Source organism: Schistocerca gregaria, chromosome 3 (assembly GCF_023897955.1).
Source record: "Schistocerca gregaria isolate iqSchGreg1 chromosome 3, iqSchGreg1.2, whole genome shotgun sequence".
Taxonomy (NCBI): Eukaryota; Metazoa; Arthropoda; class Insecta; order Orthoptera; family Acrididae; genus Schistocerca; species Schistocerca gregaria.
Window position 1 is genome coordinate 472,841,736 of NC_064922.1, and position 20,307 is coordinate 472,862,042.

The 20,307-nt window shown below is 37.7% G+C and overlaps 1 protein-coding gene across 1 annotated transcript in view; it reads right to left on the bottom strand.

Moving 5' to 3' along the window:
- LOC126354493 (phospholipid-transporting ATPase ABCA1-like) overlaps positions 1-20,307 on the bottom strand; it is a 419,374-nt gene that overhangs the window by 141,621 nt on the left and 257,446 nt on the right. Inside the window, exon 14 of the mRNA XM_050004220.1 lies at positions 12,856-13,105. Coding sequence (XP_049860177.1) covers positions 12,856-13,105 — 250 coding nt within the window. The remainder of the gene's footprint in view (positions 1-12,855; positions 13,106-20,307) is intronic.

The window sequence follows — 20,307 nt, forward strand, 5'->3', positions numbered from 1 at the left end:
TTGGTCACAGAGTGTCTGGACATTTTGTTTTGATCCACCTACCGCTTTGACATAGGACCAAAATTTCTTAGGATTTTCTGCCAAGTCAGTACATAGAACTTTACTTTCGAATTCATTGAAAGCCTCTCGCATAGCCCTCCTCACACTGCATTTCACTTCGCGTAATTTTTGTTTGTCTGCAAGGCTTTGGCTATGTTTATGTTTGCTGTGAAGTTCCCTTTGCTTCCGCAGCAGTTTTCTAACTCGGTTGTTGTACCACGGTGGCTCTTTCCCATCTCTTACGATCTTGCTTGGCACATACTCATCTAACGCATATTGTACCATAATTTTGAACTTGGTCCACTGATCGTTAACACTGTCTGTACTTGAGACAAAACTTTTGTGTTGAGCCACCAAGTACTCTGAAATCTGCTTTTTGTCACTTTTGCTAAACAGAAAAATCTTCCTACCTTTTTTAATATTTCTATTTACAGCTGAAATCATCGATGCAGTAACCGCTTTATGATCGCTGATTCCCTGTTCTGCATTAACTGATTCAAATAGTTCGGGTCTGTTTGTCACCAGAAGGTCTAATATGTTATCGCCACAAGTCGGTTTTCTGTTTAACTGCTCAAGGTAGTTTTCAGATAAAGCACTTAAAAATATTTCACTGGATTCTTTGTCCCTGCCACCCGTTATGAATGTTTGAGTCTCCCAGTCTATATCCGGCAAATTAAAATCTCCACCCAGAACTATAACATGGTGGGGAAATCTACTCGAAATATTTTCCAAATTATTCTTCAGCTGCTGAGCCACAACAGCTGCTGAGCCCGGGGGCCTATAGAGACATCCAATTACCATGTCTGAGCCTTCTTTAACCGTGACCTTCACCCAAATCATTTCACAATTCGAATCTCCGTCAATTTCCTTCGATACTATTGCACTTCTTATCGCTATAAACACGCCTCCCCCTTCACTGTCCAGCCTATCTCTGCGGTATACATTCTAATCCGAGTTTAGGATTTCATTACTGTTTACGTCTGGTTTCAGCCAACTTTCTGTTCCTAGTACTATATGGGCGTTGTGACCGTTTATTAATGAGAGCAGTTCTGGGACCTTTCTATAGACGCTCCTGCAGTTTACTATAAGCACATTAATATTGTTATTCCTTGTTGCATTTTGCCTACTCCTGCCTTGCAGCGTCTCAGGAGGCGTCTTGTCGGGCCTAGGGAGGGAATTCTCTAACCTAAAAAAACCCCATGTGCACTCCACACGTACTCCGCTACCCTTGTAGCCGCTTCCGGCGTGTAGTGCACACCTGACCTATTCAGGGGGACCCTACATTTCTCCACCCGATAGCGGAGGTCGAGAAATTTGCACCCCAGCTCTCCGCAGAATCGTCTGAGCCTCTGGTTTAAGCCTTCCACTCGGCTCCAAACCAGAGGACCGCGATCGGTTCTGGGAACGATACTACAAATAGTTAGCTCTGATTCCAACCCGCGAGCGAGGCTTTCCACCTTCACCAACTCCGCCAATCGCCTGTACGAACTGAGGATGACCTCTGAACCCAGACGGCAGGAGTCATTGGTGCCGACATGAGCAACAATTTGCAGTCGAATGCACCCAGTGCTCTCTATCGCCGCCGGTAGGGCCTCCTCCACATCTCGGATGAGACCCCCGGCAAGCAGACAGAGTGAACACTGGCCTTCTTCCCCGACCTTTCCGCTATTTCCCTAAGGGGCTCCATCACCCGCCTAACGTTGGAGCTCCCAATAACTAATAAACCCCTCCCCCCATGTGCCTGCTCGGACCTTGCTGAAGGAGCAGCCACTTGTCCACTCACAGGCAGAGCAGGCGATGCCACACGGCCAGCCTCCACATTGACCCTCCGCCTCGTGCGCCGCGAACGCCGCTGAACCCGCCACTCCCCTTGGGGAGAGGGTGGCCCAACCGCGCCCGGTACCCGCGAAGATGTCTCGACAGCAGGGACAGTGGGTGAAGCATGTAACACCTGGGGTGTACCTTGCGACGCACCAGACTCCCCACTGCCGCTACACTCTGAGGCAGCAGCCTGAAGACGGCTGACCGCGGCCATCAACACGCTCAGCTGTTCGCGAAGAGTGGCCAGCTCCTCCTGCATCCGTACACAGCAGCCACACATCCTATCCATCCTAAGAAATCAATTTACTATAGAGTGTTAATAAACTTTTAAATAGACTGCTAATTCACTAAAGGCGGTTGATTATTGACTAAACTGTTATTGCTAACCACTTCTTGTAGAAAACAAGGAAAATAGCACTACCTGTCTCTGGACTGTATTCAAAACAAACACTAGCACTACTAGCACTATGGCTGACTAAAGGGACTCTCTGACTGTATTCTAAACAAACACGAGATCTATGGAACACTTAATAGCACTCGACTATTAAAGCTTCCTAAAAGCAAAAACACGCAGAAGAAGAAGTGACAAGTAAGAAAAATACAGTTAATACTTAATTTAAGGTAGCTCGCTGCACAGCAGATGTGAAGCAGACGGTGGTTAGGGTGACACTGACACTTCTGGCACTATGGCTGACTAAAGGGACTCTCTGACTGTATTCAAAACAAACACGAAACCTATGGAACACTTAATAGCACTTGACTATTAAGGCTTCCTAAAAGCAAAAACACACAGAAGAAGAAGTGACAGTAAGAAAAATACAGATAATACTTAAATTAAGGTAGCTCGCTGCACAGCAGACGTGATGCAGACGGCGGTTAGGGCGACATTGATCTTGAGTTCATACTGACGACAACAAGTAATTCTTCATTACAGACGTTTATTTACAAACAGAACTGACAGACTTCACAGACTCAACAACTGACTCTCCGAGCTAACCACACTGCATATCCGAACTGGCAACTGACAACTCCTAGGGGTATTAATATCTTTCCAAACAATGAGAGTCCTTGACAATGTTTTGTTTACAATACGATAGCAATTCACGACTTAAAACTAAATTAGACATTACAGAATTTTAGTACAGATTAAAGTAAGTAAAAGGATCAGTACATATAAATTCTTACAAGCATAATTTCCAAATAGATTTTATAACATTTTTCTACCAGCTTCTGGATAACCTTCACCAGATTTGTACCGATGTTTACAGAAATATCTTGACATTTGATTCTGGATATTTCTTGAGTGATTTAGAACAACTATTTATATGTAAAATGATTTAAATCATGTTTCAAAACATAAATAAATCTTTTTAGCAATATTTCTTGATACAAATCGTCTTTCGAAATTAGGTTATGAAACAGTTTTCACAAGTTTTCGTATTTTTGCGATCATAATATAGAATTTCTCCATAGAAAGCTCCAGAAGTGTGCATTAAACATTCATTTAGAGACTTTCTCTTTAGCTGGTGAGTTTTTAAAAGTATCTTGTCCATATTATACAAAATAATTTAGCTCAAAACTGATAATTTATACAATTAATCAGAGATACAGCAAACAGTGAGTCTTTCTTTTACAAAATGAAATATAATTACAAAATTGAATGAAAATAGGTTACTAACACTAACATATATTTACATTAATTCTATTTTTGTTCTTTCTGTGCAAAATGTCCTAATATTGACACAGTACAATATTTAAACATCACCAAAGTTTCCCTTTACATTTTGCATATCTGTATTGACATCCCCTAAAAGTCTACAGTATCGAATACTTCAATATGTCCCAATATGTCCTGTAATGTTACACAACCCCCCCATCAGCACTTCCACGTGAAACACGGAAGGGTTGATGTCCTTACATTACAAAACAGAAAAGTTTTACACATATCTTTGGTGTCTTCTTTCTTGAAGTTCGGTGATCTTCTTTCTTGAAGTTCGGTTTACCTCAATGCCACATACTGTATTTCAGTCTCATCTTCACAGTCCGTATGGTTTCCATATACACCGCAGGCTATCACAGGCTGCAATAGCACAGTCCGCTATGAATATACAGCATACAGTGGTCAAACCCAGTTAAACATTAGCAAAAGCATTTAATAGTCGGTGGACCGGTTTTTAAGGACACAGAAATTTGAATTCTTAGCACACAAAGAATATATGCTCCGCTGAGGAATCAGATAAATACAACATAACAAAGTATACAAAAATATCCTGGTAAGATTACATATAAAAGTCTATAAACATCTATTATCTAAAATACTTTTTTTACATTTTTTATACAATTTTGTTCGGTCACGTTTCGTAGGCCAAACAGTCTGCCAGAATTTGGGTAGACTAGACGGTAAGCATTCGGATAAGGATTGTCCTGAATCTTGAAAGGTCCAATGTATATGTCAAAAAACTTTTTTAATTCACCACTGATGGCTTTAGACTTCTCTTGTGTTTTAACAAGGACCAAGTCTTCAATCTTTTGTCATGTCTACATTTCCTCTTATCACCTTGAGATTTCATGGTCTTTCTCACTATTTCCTCTCTCTCTTGAGTACTTAATGGTTTGCAGACTGGAAAATCAATGAAATCACTAATTGGATGTGGTGGTTTGCTATTATATACTGTATTTCATAAGGCGAAAACCCTGTTGAGGAATGCTGTAGGCTGTTCATAACATCTTCGAATTTCTCAACATAGTCAATCCTACTAGCATTATCAGTATTGCAGTAGGTTCTAAAGAATCACCCAATTTCCCTCAAGTATCTCTCCGAAGGGTTTCCTGACGGATGATAAGCTGAAATAAGAATGTGACTTATATTTTCATCTTCAACAAAAGCTTTCCATACTCCAGACGTAAATTGAGTCCCATTGTCTGATAAGATTTTCTGAGGTTTTCCAACCCTGCCAAAATAGTCTCCTCTGATTTTTGAAATAATGCTCTTACAAGAGGGTATAACTTAATGAATTTTGAAAAAACATCAACCATAACAAAAATGTAGCAATAGCCTCCTCTGGTCTTCGGTAATGGTCCATATAAGTCGACAGCGACTAACTCGTGTTGTTCTTTTGGTAAGATGTTTTGCATCAATCCTCGACAAGTTTTGTTGGATACTTTTACTCTTTGGCACCTGTCACAACCCGTCAAAATTTTTCTAACCCTCCTGGCTATGTTGTTAAAGTACACATTTTCTTGGATTTTTTGGATACACTTTTGAATCCCACAATGACCAAAACTTTCATGAATGTACTTGATGAGTACATTGATGTACTGTTCAGGCCAACATAATTTCCATATATCGCTATCTACACTGTTTCTCTTGAATAGAATCCCCTTGTAGATTTTGTAATAATCTCCCACTTTTTCATGTCCCTTTTTCCCTAAATAACTTTTGACCAGTTTACAGTTCTCATCGTGGTTCTGATTCAGTCGGATGTCATTACAAATGTCTCTGATTTCTTGTTCATTGTCCACCCCTCTTAAATACATAATTTTGAATTCTTTTTCACATTCCCCACTGTCATCTTCAAAGTCACCCCCCACAGGTACTCTAGATAAAACATCAGCAACTACATTATCGGGTCCTCTAAGATATTTTATTGAGTAATTAAATTGTTGTAACAAGAGTGCCCACCTGGTAATCCTTCCATGATGCAACCTACATTCTTGAATATAAATTAATGCCTTATGGTCTGTGTAGACAACTACCTGGTTTCCCAATAAATAATTTCTGAATTTAGAAAATGCCCAGTAAATGGCCAAAAGCTCTTTCTCGGTAACAGTGTATTGCCTCTCATGTTTTTTCAAGGTTCGACTAGGAAAAGCAATAGACCTGTGTTCTATTTTCCCATTTATATTTACTTCTTGGAAAAGGTGAGCACCTAGGCCATAATCACTACTATCTGCCATAATGCAAAAAGGTAAACTTAAATCAGGACGGTAGAAAATTTGACTGTTACATAACTGTGTTTTTATTTCTTCAAAAGCAGCTTCACATTCCTGATCCCAAACCCACATTGTGTTTTTCTTCAGCAATCTGTTAAGACTTGGAGCATTTAGAGCTTGGGTACTAATGAACTTTCTGTAGTAACCGCACATCCTGAAAAATGACTTTAGTTGTTTCTTGGTTTTTGGAATTGGGAATTTTGCAATTGCCTCGAGTTTTTCAGGATCTGGCAGAATACCTTCCTCAGAAATACTGTGCCCCAGAAACTTCAATTTTTTCATACCAAACTTACATTTAGATAATTTAAGTGACATTCCCCCTTTCCTTAATCTATTGCAAACCTCCCTCAAAGTATTAACATGTTCTTCCCAAGTTTCTCCAGTGATCAAAATGTCATCTACATACACAGTTAATTTTGATAAAAGATCTTTTCCCAAAACAAAGTCAAGTGCTCTAATGAATTCGGCTACTGAGACATTCAGCCCAAATGGTACCACACAATACTGGTAACATCTTCCCCCATACAAAAAGGCAGTATACTTTCTGGAATCATTTTCTAATTCTACTTGGTGAAATCCTGATGTGAGATCTAAACTGGTCATGTATTTCATTCTTTCAAATTTATGAAGTAATTCATCTATATTCTCGGGATGATCGCTCTCTCTTTCCAGATACTTATTTAGGTGTCTTGAATCTAGTACAAGCCTGACACTGCCATCACGTTTTGCAACCACTACCAAAGGATTATTGTATTGGCTCTTACTTCTCTCAATGATGCCCCACTCTTCCATCTTTTTAAGTTCCTTTTCTACATCTTTTCTCTTTGCAATGGGTACACTATAAGGTTTTATAAAGAATGGCTCATGTGGTTTTAATCTGAGTTTACATTGATAATTCTTTACTCTGCCAGGTCTATCATCAAAAACATCACAGTAATTCCACAATAATCTTTCTAACTCTACCTTCTGTTCTTGGTTCAAATTATCTGATTCCCGTAATTTTTCTTGAACTATATCCCCATATTCTCCATCATCGTAATCCTCAGTAATTTCCTCTACACAATAACCACTGTCTTTAGAAAATGTAACGTCCCTAATTTCAATTCCCTTATCAGCACAGTTTTGAACCGACATGTCAGTACTGGAACATACTCTCGTCTTAGGATCAATAAAGGTAAACAAACTCTTTTCCCAATCAAATGCTGCATTAGCTTTTAATATCCAGTCCATACCCAACAGTACATTCTCATTTAGGTCACTTATTACAAGACATCCTTGAGTAAACTGTACATCATTTATACTGAAGGACAACAACACCTGTCTATTAACAATTTTGCTCAGTTTGCCGGTAATGCCTCTAATTTTTATTCCAACAACTGGTAATTCAACAAAGTGAGGATCATGCTTAATTATATCTCTTAATTTGCTTGAAATGGCACTAATTGGACTCCCTGTGTCAATCAAACAATACCCTTCCCAACCTGCTGCTTTAATTTTTATGTATGGACTACCAATAGTGGTGTTTTCCCTTTCTTCCTGTTCTTCATACAAAAGGTCTTCTGCTATCTCATCATACATCTGTTCCATATTTAGGTTTTCTTTATTAGGCAATAATTTCTTCAAACTTCTAGGTCTACTGGAATTTACTGGAATGTCTGGATTACTATTTACCTCACACACATCCTGACCAGTATCCCATTTGATGATTTCATTAGGCTTAAAAGCAGAAACTGGTTCACAAATTTCCCTTAATTTGATCTTAACATCATTGTCATCACTGTAATCTTTAAATTTGTCCCAAACAGATTTCAAAATAATCTCAGATGCATCAGCACAATCAACCCCCCTGTCTCCTGATGTATTACTAAGCTGAACTGGCACAATCTGATTCTCATGTGGAATGTAGTTAGAGTTCCTGGCACAACTATTCTCCACACTATTGCTTATAACATCCTCCTTAACTTCAACATAAACTATTCCATCCAATTCACCATCAAAATCTTCTAGTACATAATCACCATTAGCCTTAACATCAACATTATCATCATCATTGCCTGAGCTTACACTACAAACACTACTAGTATCACCAACATTACTCACAACACCATCTTCACCAACCACATCCACATGAATATCAGACTTTCCAGAAACTTCAGTACAAACATCATTATGACAACTTACATCTAAAACATCACCACACACAAGTTTGTACAATCCAAAATTATCAAAGTTATCCTTACCTTTCATTTCAGCATTAGGTGCTTCTTCTTGATTATATAAATTTGCAATTATATCATCTTCTAAGCCTACTTCATCAAAGGTAGCCTGGTTCCTATTACAGTTGTTTCTAGTATTTTCTCTGATGACATTCCAAAATTTCCTGTCAAATTTAATTTTTTCATTACCTCTATCTACAGATCGATCATAAGCATACTGTCTATACTGGTTAGGTCTCTGATTATAGTGCTGTCTGTTCCGGGTGAAATTAGCCTGATTTTGAAAATTCCTTGCCCCAAACTGACAGACTCCCAGTGGAGCATTTAGTCGTTTAAAGGCCTATGTCTGTCGTTTCCCTGCCTCGGGTTACCTTCTCTCATGTCATTACCCCAGGACCTGTTTCGATTTTCCCATTCTCTGTTTGAATTAAAGTGCTGATCATTCCTACCAAAATTTCTTCTGTCATTGCTATTATAATTATCCCTGTTGTTGTTAAAGTTTCTTCGTTCACTATTATTGTTATTTCCACAGTTCGGTTCCCACCCTCTGTGTGATGAACCTACAAAGTCGTTGAATCTGTTGTTTTGTTCAAAGGCTCTATCAAGTTTGTCTACATATTTCAAGAATTGTTCTATGGACTCATCTGGACCATATAATAAACCCCATTGTACTCTTTTCGGAAGTCTCCGTTTTAGTGCATCAATTTGAGTTAGCTCATCAAATGGCTTATCCAGATGCACTAATATTTGCAACTGTTTCTCACAATAGGCTTTCATTGACCCATCAGATTCTCTGTAACTAGGACCATTCAAGAATTCACTTTTGATTCGAGCTTGCTCAGTTTCAGACCAAAATTTGGTTAGAAAACATTTTTCGAAATCTTCAAAGGACATTTCCGCGAAACAATTCTGATTGGCCCACGAAACCGCCTCACCATCAAGTAATTTCTTTACAAATTTTATCTTAACACTATCTGTCATTATGGACGTGAACTGCTCCTTGCAGAATTGCATGAAGTCTTTTGGGTGTATCTTCTTGTCACCGGGATAAGTTTTAATGGGAAAATTTCCCCATACCCAATTACAACTATTACTAAAACCTTTTTGCAACATAGTTTCTTGTATTTCTACAAATTTTGTCTACAGTTTTTTCGACATTACCTACTCTACTACAAATTTCTGTGACCTTTTTGTCAGAATCAGATTTGAAAGATTCAATTTCGCTTTCAAAAAATCTTTTTGTCTGGTCAAATTCATTTCTCAATTGAGAATTTTCCTCATTTACAAAATCAACAACTTTTTTAAGTTTTGACTGGTTATTTGAAATTTCGTTACTTAAATCAGTTTCAAGGACAGAAATTTTGCTCTCAACCGTGTCCACACGACAACTAAGTTCTTTTTGGTTTGACTCAAAAGTAATTCGCCATTCTTCGAGAACCTGATTAGTGTGAGCAATCTGTTCTGTATTTGAATTTATTTCTGATTTTAAATCACACACAGCCTTCGAAATCGACCTGTCCATCTGTTGTTGTGTCTGTTCAATTTGTTGACGTAATTCGGCACGAGAATCGTCCATCTTCGAGTTTAACTCTGAAAACATTTGTTTTAACATTTCCAACATTTCTACACTGTCAGAAGCACTTTCCCTAATAGGTGTACTTGCTACACCGCTGTCAATACTGAAATCTGCGTCTTTTTTCCATTATTTTAGAAAGCAGGTACTTATCTTAGTGTCTGTCGGCGGTCGTTGGTGTCCGTGTTTTGCGAAATTTCTTCAACTCCATGATGGTTTCGCTCGGTTGATTCACTCCTCTTCTTGTGACCCCAGAATCGACGTATTTACTTCTGAAGAATGACTGGTCCGTCGTATATCCTCTTCTTGTGGTCCCAAAACAGACGTATTTTCTTCTTGTGATCCCAGAAGAGACGTATTTTATTTTGAAGAATCACTGGGTGGTCGTCAAATCCTCTGCTTCCTCCACCAAATTATAACATCCCAGCTTCCTCAACCAAATTATAACGTCCCAGGACTTTCTGCACCAAATTATAACATTTCAGCTCCTCAACACCAAATTAAAACGTTGCATTAGGAGGTGTCTGCTTCGTGCAAAAGGTCTTGAGTTCATATTGACGACAACAAGTAATTCTTCATTACAGACGTTTATTTACAAACAGAACTGACAGACTTCACAGACTCAACAACTGACTCTCCGAGCTAACCACACTGCATATCCGAACTGGCAACTGACAACTCCTAGGGGTATTAATATCTTTCCAAACAATGAGAGTCCTTGACAATGTTTTGTTTACAATACGATAGCAATTCACGACTTAAAACTAAATTAGACATTACAGAATTTTAGTACAGATTAAAGTAAGTAAAAGGATCAGTACATATAAATTCTTACAAGCATAATTTCCAAATAGATTTTATAACATTTTTCTACCAGCTTCTGGATAACCTTCACCAGATTTGTACCGATGTTTACAGAAATATCTTGACATTTGATTCTGGATATTTCTTGAGTGATTTAGAACAACTATTTATATGTAAAATGATTTAAATCATGTTTCAAAACGTAAATAAATCTTTTTAGCAATATTTCTTGATACAAATCGTCTTTCGAAATTAGGTTATGAAACAGTTTTCACAAGTTTTCGTATTTTTGCGATCATAATATAGAATTTCTCCATAGAAAGCTCCAGAAGTGTGCATTAAACATTCATTTAGAGACTTTCTCTTTAGCTGGTGAGTTTTTAAAAGTATCTTGTCCATATTATACAAAATAATTTAGCTCAAAACTGATAATTTATACAATTAATCAGAGATACAGCAAACAGTGAGTCTTTCTTTTACAAAATGAAATATAATTACAAAATTGAATGAAAATAGGTTACTAACACTAACATATATTTACATTAATTCTATTTTTGTTCTTTCTGTGCAAAATGTCCTAATATTGACACAGTACAATATTTAAACATCACCAAAGTTTCCCTTTACATTTTGCATATCTGTATCGACATCCCCTAAAAGTCTACAGTATCGAATACTTCAATATGTCCCAATATGTCCTGTAATGTTACAAATGGAAATGGAAGAGGATGGTTGCCTTCCCTTTCTTGACGTTTTGGTAAGGAGGAAGGATAATGGATCATTGGGACATGCAGTTTACAGGAATCGATTCATACTGCCTTGTATTTACAGGCTAATAGTTGTCACCATCCGACTCAGCACGAAAGGGTACTTCGTACCTCAGTACACAGGGCACATGTCGTTTCCAATGCTGAGACTTTGCCAGCTGAACTGTCCCATCTTGAAATTATGTTTTGTCAAAACAGACAGATTGAACATGCGTTGCACTATCAACCAACTGTACATCAGGTGATTGATGATAATCCTGGGTCAACACATAAGTCTACTGCCTTTCTGCCTTACGTAGGAAGCACTTCCACCAAGATCAGTCTTATTTTATAGAAATACAATGTGAAATGCGTTTTCGGATCTCCATCCAAAATTATAGAGCTTTTGGCTTGTGTTAAGGATGATCTTGGTTTGCATAAGGAGGGTCTATATTGCATTCCTTGTAGCTGTGACATGGCATATACTGGTCAAACTATCAGGACCATGGAGGACTGATGTACTGAGCATAAACGGCACACACACACAATTACAGCAGCCAAGCAGATCTGCTATTGCCCAACATTGCTTGGATACTGGTCACCCCATGCTGTATAACAACCCCAAGATATTGGGACAATGTTATCAAGGAGGCAGTTGAGATTAAATTAGTGAGCAACCTTGTAAACAGGGTGAGGGTTTTGTTTAAACTCTCTTTGGAATCCTGCTTTCTCCCTTGTCAAAAAACAGAGGGACAGAGTCAATGTTAATTCACATGCTAGTTCATAGTCTCACTATCGATATCTCTGACTTTGGTCATCTATGGTGTCACTAGTGTTCCTGTGTCAGCTTAATAACCGAGGTTTTACATTTGCCTGTACATTGCCAGTTCATTGCAGTTTGCCTTGAAAATGGCAGGGTGTTCTCCCGCTGAAATATCGGCGGCCACTGAAAATTTTACCTGGCTGAGTACCCATAAGTTGTTTGAAAATCTTTTTAAGTCAATTATGTCTATTTTTCTCAAAAACATTGTTTCATAAAGCATAAAACACATGAAAATTATAAATATGTTAACAAAAAAAAAGGGTGCGAAACAACAATGTGAGCATAGGAAATTTGGTGGGAGAAAAAACTGTTGTAAAGGGTGGGAAAACATTAATTCCAGGAACATAAAAGTGGGTTTACATTACAGTTTGAAATAGAAAATGCAGAATAAACCAAATGGGATACCACATGGACTTGGGTGTTTGTAAGATAAGAAGTTCTCAAGTAGACGAATGAAATGTTAGTTTCAGTCCCGAGCCTGAACTGAAATTAACTGAACATATCTGACAGGTTAAAACAACATTTCGCACTGACACACTGCCTATAACTGTTCCTAATTTATCAGGAGGGTTCCAAGATCTAGAGTGGTTGTTATTAAATATAGTAAAACACAATATGGTAAAAATACGGGGATATTGCAGTCAGAAAATTATGTACACTATTTGTGATGTTATTTGCTATGAAAATATCAAGGCAAGGTCACATACATAAAATGGATAAATATTAAACTTTTTCTTTAAACTACGATGTGTGTCTCTAAAAACCTATGACAGTTGCTTACTGTTAATGTTGTCTGGGCAAGTGTCACAATTCAACCAACCACATGGAGTGTTTACTTACTTCAGAAATACTTCCTCCATTGTTGTAAGTGATACACCAATTCCACCAATTTTGAGAGTATTTTTATTAGCTTCTAATGCATCAAACAGACTAGGAAACTTAGATGTGCTCCTCAAAGGTAATGAAAAGCACATAATAGGTCCATTCAAATTTTTGATTACAGCTTCTGGTATATTCTTTGTAACGGTTTCCCAAACTGCTGATTCATTGCATCCATCTAATTTAATAATGGAGAGATTGTATCCACTACCTGTAAATAAACATCAGTGGTCAAATTGTGAACAAACTGAAATAAAAGGTTTAGATTTTATTTCACTGTAATACAAAATGGAAATTTATCAACAAGCACTGGAAGATTTAGTATGAAAATAAAAACAAAGCTACACTTTTCTGTAGCTCTGAATTGCATCACAGTGAAATAATGGTAACACTAATTCTGGAAGTTTTTTGGAAATTTATAATACTAATTTTTAATTGCTATGAATGAGTCGTAATTGCAATTTGGCACACAGTGCATTATGCACCTGCATATGAATGATTTCAGATTCAGACTAGGCAAAATAAGAAACCTTTTATTCCAAGCACATCGACTGTTGGCATAGTGTTAGTTGTAACAACTGTATTGGATGCTCGCAATGCATGTTAAAACAAACCACAATACACATTTCAAAATATTAGAATAAGCTTTTACAGTTTGCACTTCAATTATGACTGATTCCACCTTGAAACATTTTCATCAGCATACTGTAGTTCTCTATGAAAAATGATGTTTATTCTGTGTCACTACTGGACATAATAGGAACAAAAGTGATTTTGTTTTGTCAGGCAGAGTAAAAAGAAAACAAAAATAAAGAAGATAAGCATATTTCCATTTGATTTTTTTTTAACCTTAGAATATCTTTATATCTTAATAGGTTAGACAAAAAGAAAATAGAAGCTTTCGAAATGTGGTGTTACAGAAGGACGCCAAAGATTAGATGGGTAGATTACGTAACTAATGAGGAGGTACTGTATAGAATTGGGAAGAAGAAAAATTTGTGGCACAACTTGACTAGAAGAAGAGATAGATTGGTAGGACATATTCTGAGGAATCAAGGGATCACCAATTTAGTATTGGAGGGCAGCACGGAGGGTAAAAATCATAGAGGGAGACCAAGAGATGAATACACTAAACAGATTCAGAAGGATGTAGGATGCAGTAGGTACTGGGAGATGAAGAAGCTTGCACAGGATAGAGCAGCATGGAGAGCTGCATCAAACCAGTCTCTGGACTGAAGACCACGACAACAACAACAACAACAACATCTTTATTATGTCATCTCGCATAATACATTGATTGTGAACCAACTGGCCTCCTCCTAACTGGAGACATTTTCAAGTTTGGTTACACATATTTTTTGCTGTAATGTCCAGATAAGCCTGTGGTCTACTGTCCCATTCCTCCACAGCAGCCTCTATGATGCCCTGTAAGCTCTCTGGCAGGAGAGGATGATAGCAAATAGCACATTTTAGCATGGCCCATGCATTCTCAATGCAGCTGACCTCTAGAAAACATGGAGGCCATTCCATTTAACAAATTCTATGTTCCACAAGGAAGGTGACCTTGTCACTGGAAACTTGTTCACAGTAACATTCACTGCAATGTACACTTGTCTCATACTCTGCTCCATTAGAGTGACTATTCAAAGCCTCATATCATACATTACTGTTGTCCAGACTATCCCAAAGCAACACAACTCTTATGACGATGCACAGCACAAGTACTGCAATGTTTACAGGTGTCACTGTTATCATAGACTGCACATACTGGCCCTCAATGGTAGAAACATGGACTGTTTCTGCTAGAATTACATTACAGACAAACCATTGTATTCATATTATAATTTATTTCTGGATCACAATGTTCAGTGTTAAAATTTAGCAATATGCAAAATTTGTTTTAACCACTGTATTACTCATCCATGAAGTTCTAAGTAACAGAGACCCTAAGGCAAGTTGGAATCATCAAGTCCAATCTATTGACAAACATAATAGAGTTCTAACAGAAACTTTAAAGTAGGAGCCATGTAGCATTTGCAGACATCACACTTTTGCCCAAACAAATTTCAAGTTTATCAGTGGATGAAGGAATAGTTAAGATAACAAATTAGTATACTTAGTTTTACTGTGCTGTGAGATTGAAGATGTAATACCTGGGACTAGAAGATAGAATAAGAAACACTGGTGACAGGTTCCCAAAAGGGAACACTTTTATGCCACAGAACAGATCAGTAGGAGATAAACACCAGGTTTCAAAGAGTTTAAGTAACTGGGTCATCAGAGACGATCAGAATGGCTAAGTTATGTCAGGCAGGTATCAATGGCAAAGAGGAGCCATTAAAAGAATGGCACAGAGTTTGAAGCTGGGGAAACGCACCCCTAGACTGCAGCTTCAATATAAATGCTGAATGTGTCCACATCTTGTGATTCCAGTGACTAGTACAAAGGAGTAGTACATAGTTGCTTTTCCTTCCATGGAAGGTAATGTTGTATTGTGCATTCCACATGCGACTGAATCACGTTTAGCAGATCAATCTATTCTAATTCCAACTCTCAGCTTTCCTCCACTGTATCTTATGTATAGTCCAAATAAAATTATTTGACAGTTGACATCTATCACCTGCAACTACAGTGTTGCCACATTGGCTGCTGGCTGTCACCCAGTTATAGGTGATGCAGCAGCCATCACCCAGTTATAGGTGATGCACAAACATAGCGGTCACTTCACAAATGCCGTTAATGTGTAACGCGGAGCAATGTTGGAAGTGGCTGCCACAGGGAGTGATGAAAATGTGAGATTCTCCATTGACAGCTCATTTTTACTGACCAATGACAGAATTGCAGCAGATGATACTTTTGTAGCACCGAATTTAAACTCGTGTCCTAACCTACCACAACCTCATGATGTGCAATGTGTCCAAGAAAATGGCTGTCAACAATCAGTGGCAAAACTAAAATCATGACTGTTTTGTTCATGGCAATTAAAGCTAATGTCACAAGCAAACCCAAGACAGAAAAATTTTAGTTTTAGTACTAAAAAACAAAACTAATTTTTCACTATCATTCACTGGTTACCTGATATTATCCTCACACTATCTACATAAATTGCTGCTTTACCAATTGATGAACAGTCCTGGTTGGTACTTTGTTGTCTATTATAGACAATACTGGCAGATCCCAAATGAAAAGAAAACTATGTTAGGAAGACAAATGAGGGCAAATAAAAAAGTCAATACGATGGTGAAAATTATGTGGCAAAGTATTATAAATTAAAAAAATTAGATTTACATTAATTAACTGAATAAAAATTATATCAAATATTTAGAGGGGGGAAAAAAACAACAAGATCGCTGTGTATCAAAACTTTTGAACCTACGACCTGCTTCGTGACAGGTTACTGTGCCATTCATCGTGTCTTTTCTTACCCACAGACCTCCAGCCAACCCTACCACCCATCCTTGTGCTCACCAAATTATGCCTTCTTCAGCTAGTTTCTTTCAGCTGTATTCAAGTTTCCTTAAGTAACTTAATTTTTATTTTTTAGATTTAACTAAAAACTTCAACTTCATCTAGATCCAAAACCACCTCCTTCTTCTTAAGAGTAGTTAATAATAAATTCAGGGCATTTTAGAAGAATTAAAATTTTGTTCTGACTGTATTTGAAATAAGGGAACTAAGCTATACCTCTACATAAACTCGGACTTCCTCTGAAAATTATTTGTTTATTGTTTTCCTTTTTAAACAACATTGTTTTTATAAACAAAGGTATATGAATAGGCCAAATTTTTCCCATTCCCAGATGTTCTGACTATTTTTCCCTTTCTTGGTGCAGGTATAGTATGAATTCTGTTACAGATTCACCTCCATCATTGATGACGTAGTTTATATAGGAATATATAAGCCACGCAATTGTTCTCTTCTTTGAAGCTGGGAACATTTTGAAATCCATGTACATTATCTTCTTGGTGTTAATTTCAGCCATTGTTGTTGTTAACAGCATTGCACATTGAAATTTAATCCACCTACATAGGCCTATGAACAGCCTACTTTTCAGTGCAGTACTGTATCAGTCAAGTCACAACGTTCACAATAAGGGTTTTCCACGTGTCTCAGGTGGTGACACAGTGGTGCTGTTGAAAAATGATCATTTAAGAACATGCAAGTGGCTGAGAGCAACATTGGACTTAGTAGTCACATCTGAAAAGTTAGACCACACCAGCTTCCAATTAAGATCTTTATGTTTTACTTGGCTGACTGGTGTGTAGATTGTTTCTTTCTGTAGTTCTCCCAAAACCTTTTTTGTGGTGAAGTCTTTTCATTTGAGAGTTTTTCCTACAATTCCTACTGTGATTTTAAGAGTGTGCGTAACATTATGCAGGTGTCTGTCACCAAGATTTACTTCTTGTCGTAATTCCCCATGCAGCCACCAATAAGTCTGACTGACTTGTTGGTTGTTAAAGGATTTTATCAGATTTTTAATGAAGAGGGCTGTGCATTTCCCCTCTCAATCTATTAAGCCTAATCCACCTTCATCTGATGATTTTTTTAGCTGGCCTCTGGCTACAGGGAGTAGCACCCGTATCTAGATGAAGGTTCCCATTTATTTCTTTGTTTAAGCAATATATCTTCGTTTTATGGGTATTATTTGAGCTGTATGGCACATTTAATTTTCTATTGCTGTTCATTGTATGGGCACCTTGTACTTTCTCCACCTCTGATTTGGAATTATCCTCAATCAATTCATTCATGTTCTCCTTCAGTTTCACACCAAGCACTTCCTCTCATCACGTTCTGTGAAGTGGTGTGGTGTGCGTTGCGAAGTTTTGTTCAACCATAAGAGCCAGGTTTTGTTGTTGTTTATTGTTCCTCTTGCTGCTTCCTTATAAGAACAGATTATTTCTAATATCTTCCTAGGGTCTTGATGTTGAATAATTGGCATAAGCATTAATGGTGAATGTTTGAGCACCAACATTTATTTCAGAGATCTGGTACTTGATCAAACAGATCTTGGTTCCAAGGGAATTATACACAATATCATGGATAATTGGCATCCCTGTTGGACTGTGCACTGAATTTTGAATTCTCCCTCTAGGTGGCCAACTTGTGAATTCTCCCATGAAGTGGCTATTTATTAGTATTTTGGAGACCATTGGATTCCAGTCTGGCACTAGCAGATTTATTGTTGCCTGTGAGAAAGTATATTGTTGCATTACATTCCTTAGACATTGGTAACCGAATTTGTCAAAGGCATTTTCTAGGCCATCTTCAACAAGCCTACTGTTCCAGTTTGCTACATCCATGAAGAAGAAAATCTGGTCTCCCAGAGAGACAAGCCCACCCATGGCACTGTTGGGAACGCTAACATCTGACCAGACCCAATTACCTCTGGAAGAGTCTTTTTTAGTCTTGCGGCTATTATGTGCACCACCATTTTTGAGTCTGAGCATAAAAGAGTTTTTGCCTTTTAATCAGTTATTGTTCTTGGTTTGAGACTACTGGGAACAAGGACTGTAATTTCTTGTTCATATTCTCAACATACTTGACCCACTCTGTTTCTCTTTCATGAGCTCTGTCAATTCTTCTCTGATAGATGACTACAAGACTTCGTAAAATTAATATGGTATGCCATCAATGTCTGGACTCTCATTTCCTTTACAAGGTCTTCAATTTCTTCTTCGGATATGGACTCTATCAACATAGCGTCATTTTCTTCAGTGAGGGAAGTCGTGCAGTGTTGTAGCAAATTTGTTATCTTGGTAGGATCTGATGGTTGTTCAAACAGTCTCCAGAAATGTCCGTAATATCTCCATATTAGCAGTGTCGTTCTCACTGGAAGACGTCGGATTTTCGGTAACTCTATGTCTGCATTGTTTCTGTTCTCTGCTGAGGTGAAACGTATTTGGTTGTTTGTCTGGAATGTGTCCCCCACCTTTCCAAGAGATTATTTTACCTTCAAGTTCTTTTTCCTGTAGTTCTATGAGCCTCTTTCTGAATTTCTTGAATTCACTAAATCTGTCTTCTCTGTTATTCACTTGTTCTTGGAGTTCTTGAACAATCGCATAATGGAATTTGATGTTTTTTCTTCTAGTATCACTGATCCTATACATTATATTTCTGAATGTTTACGAATCTCAAGTTTCACCAGTTTATTCCACCATTCAAGAATGGTACTAAAGAACTGCTTCCAACAAACACATGTTTGGTAACATTCACAGAAAACTGTTTTTACCCACTCAACATTGAGTAGGTTACAGTTTAACTTCCAGTATCCCTTTCCCATTACCTTGGGCTGGGGTAAACATTTTATTTTAAAAGTCTGTATGGTGGTTCAAGAAGCTGATGGTGATTGCTCGTAGTCCTGTACAGCTATTCCTATCGTGGCATAAAATCTGTCCAGTCTTGAGGCTGACAGGGGAATCTCTTGATGGCTATCTATGACATCTATGATGGCTCAATCTATGACATCTGTCAGTTTTGATCCTCCAAACACGTTATTTAAGCAGCCACAATTAGAGGTTGATCCTGTTGTGTCTGCCAAACTTAAAACACAATTAAAATTTCCCCTCATTATTACGTCACACTCTGTGTGACTCAAAGTATGGGATAGCTCCACTAACATACTCTTCTTTATTGGTTCTGTAATTTGTTCCTTGTGAGGCATGAAGGCTAATATTGTTATTTCATTTACTTTGGTTTTGATAAAGTGCCCATAAAACCAATTCCAGAGACTTTTACAAAAGGTTTGGACAACAATTACAAAAATTTTCCCCTCCCACATTAATGCTGAAATGGGAAGATGGAAAAATGGCACACAATGACACAGAAAATGCCGAAATCCTCACAAAAGCATTTAGTAAACTTTTGGATTGTGAAAAACCCCAGGAACGTTTAGCAATTAATACAGCCACACCCATCAAGACTCCACCTGATCTCATAAATCCTCCAACAATCCAAGAGGTGGAAAAGGCACTCGAAGATATGAAAAATTATAAGGTATGAGGAGAAGACCAAGTTTTTGCAGAAATGTGATACAGTTCGAACATCCTTACACATAGCGCTAACAAAAATCTGGACAGCAGAAAAGTTTCCCGAACATTGGACCGTAGCCACTCCACACAAAAAGGAGATTAAAAAAATAACACAGATAATTACAGACATATCTCTCTCTTAGACTGCACATACAAGATTTTCTCCATAATCCTATACAAGAGAATCAAAGAGCAGCTAGAGGAGAAATTAGGTAAATACCAAGGAGGCTTCAGACCTTGGAGAAGTTGTGCAGAACAGATGATCACTCTAAAATTAGCCATAGCATATTACAAGAAACAAAATAAACCTCTTGTAATAACCTTCGTGGACATTAAAAGAGCATATGACTGTATCCATAGACGTTCAATGTTAAAAATCTTAAGA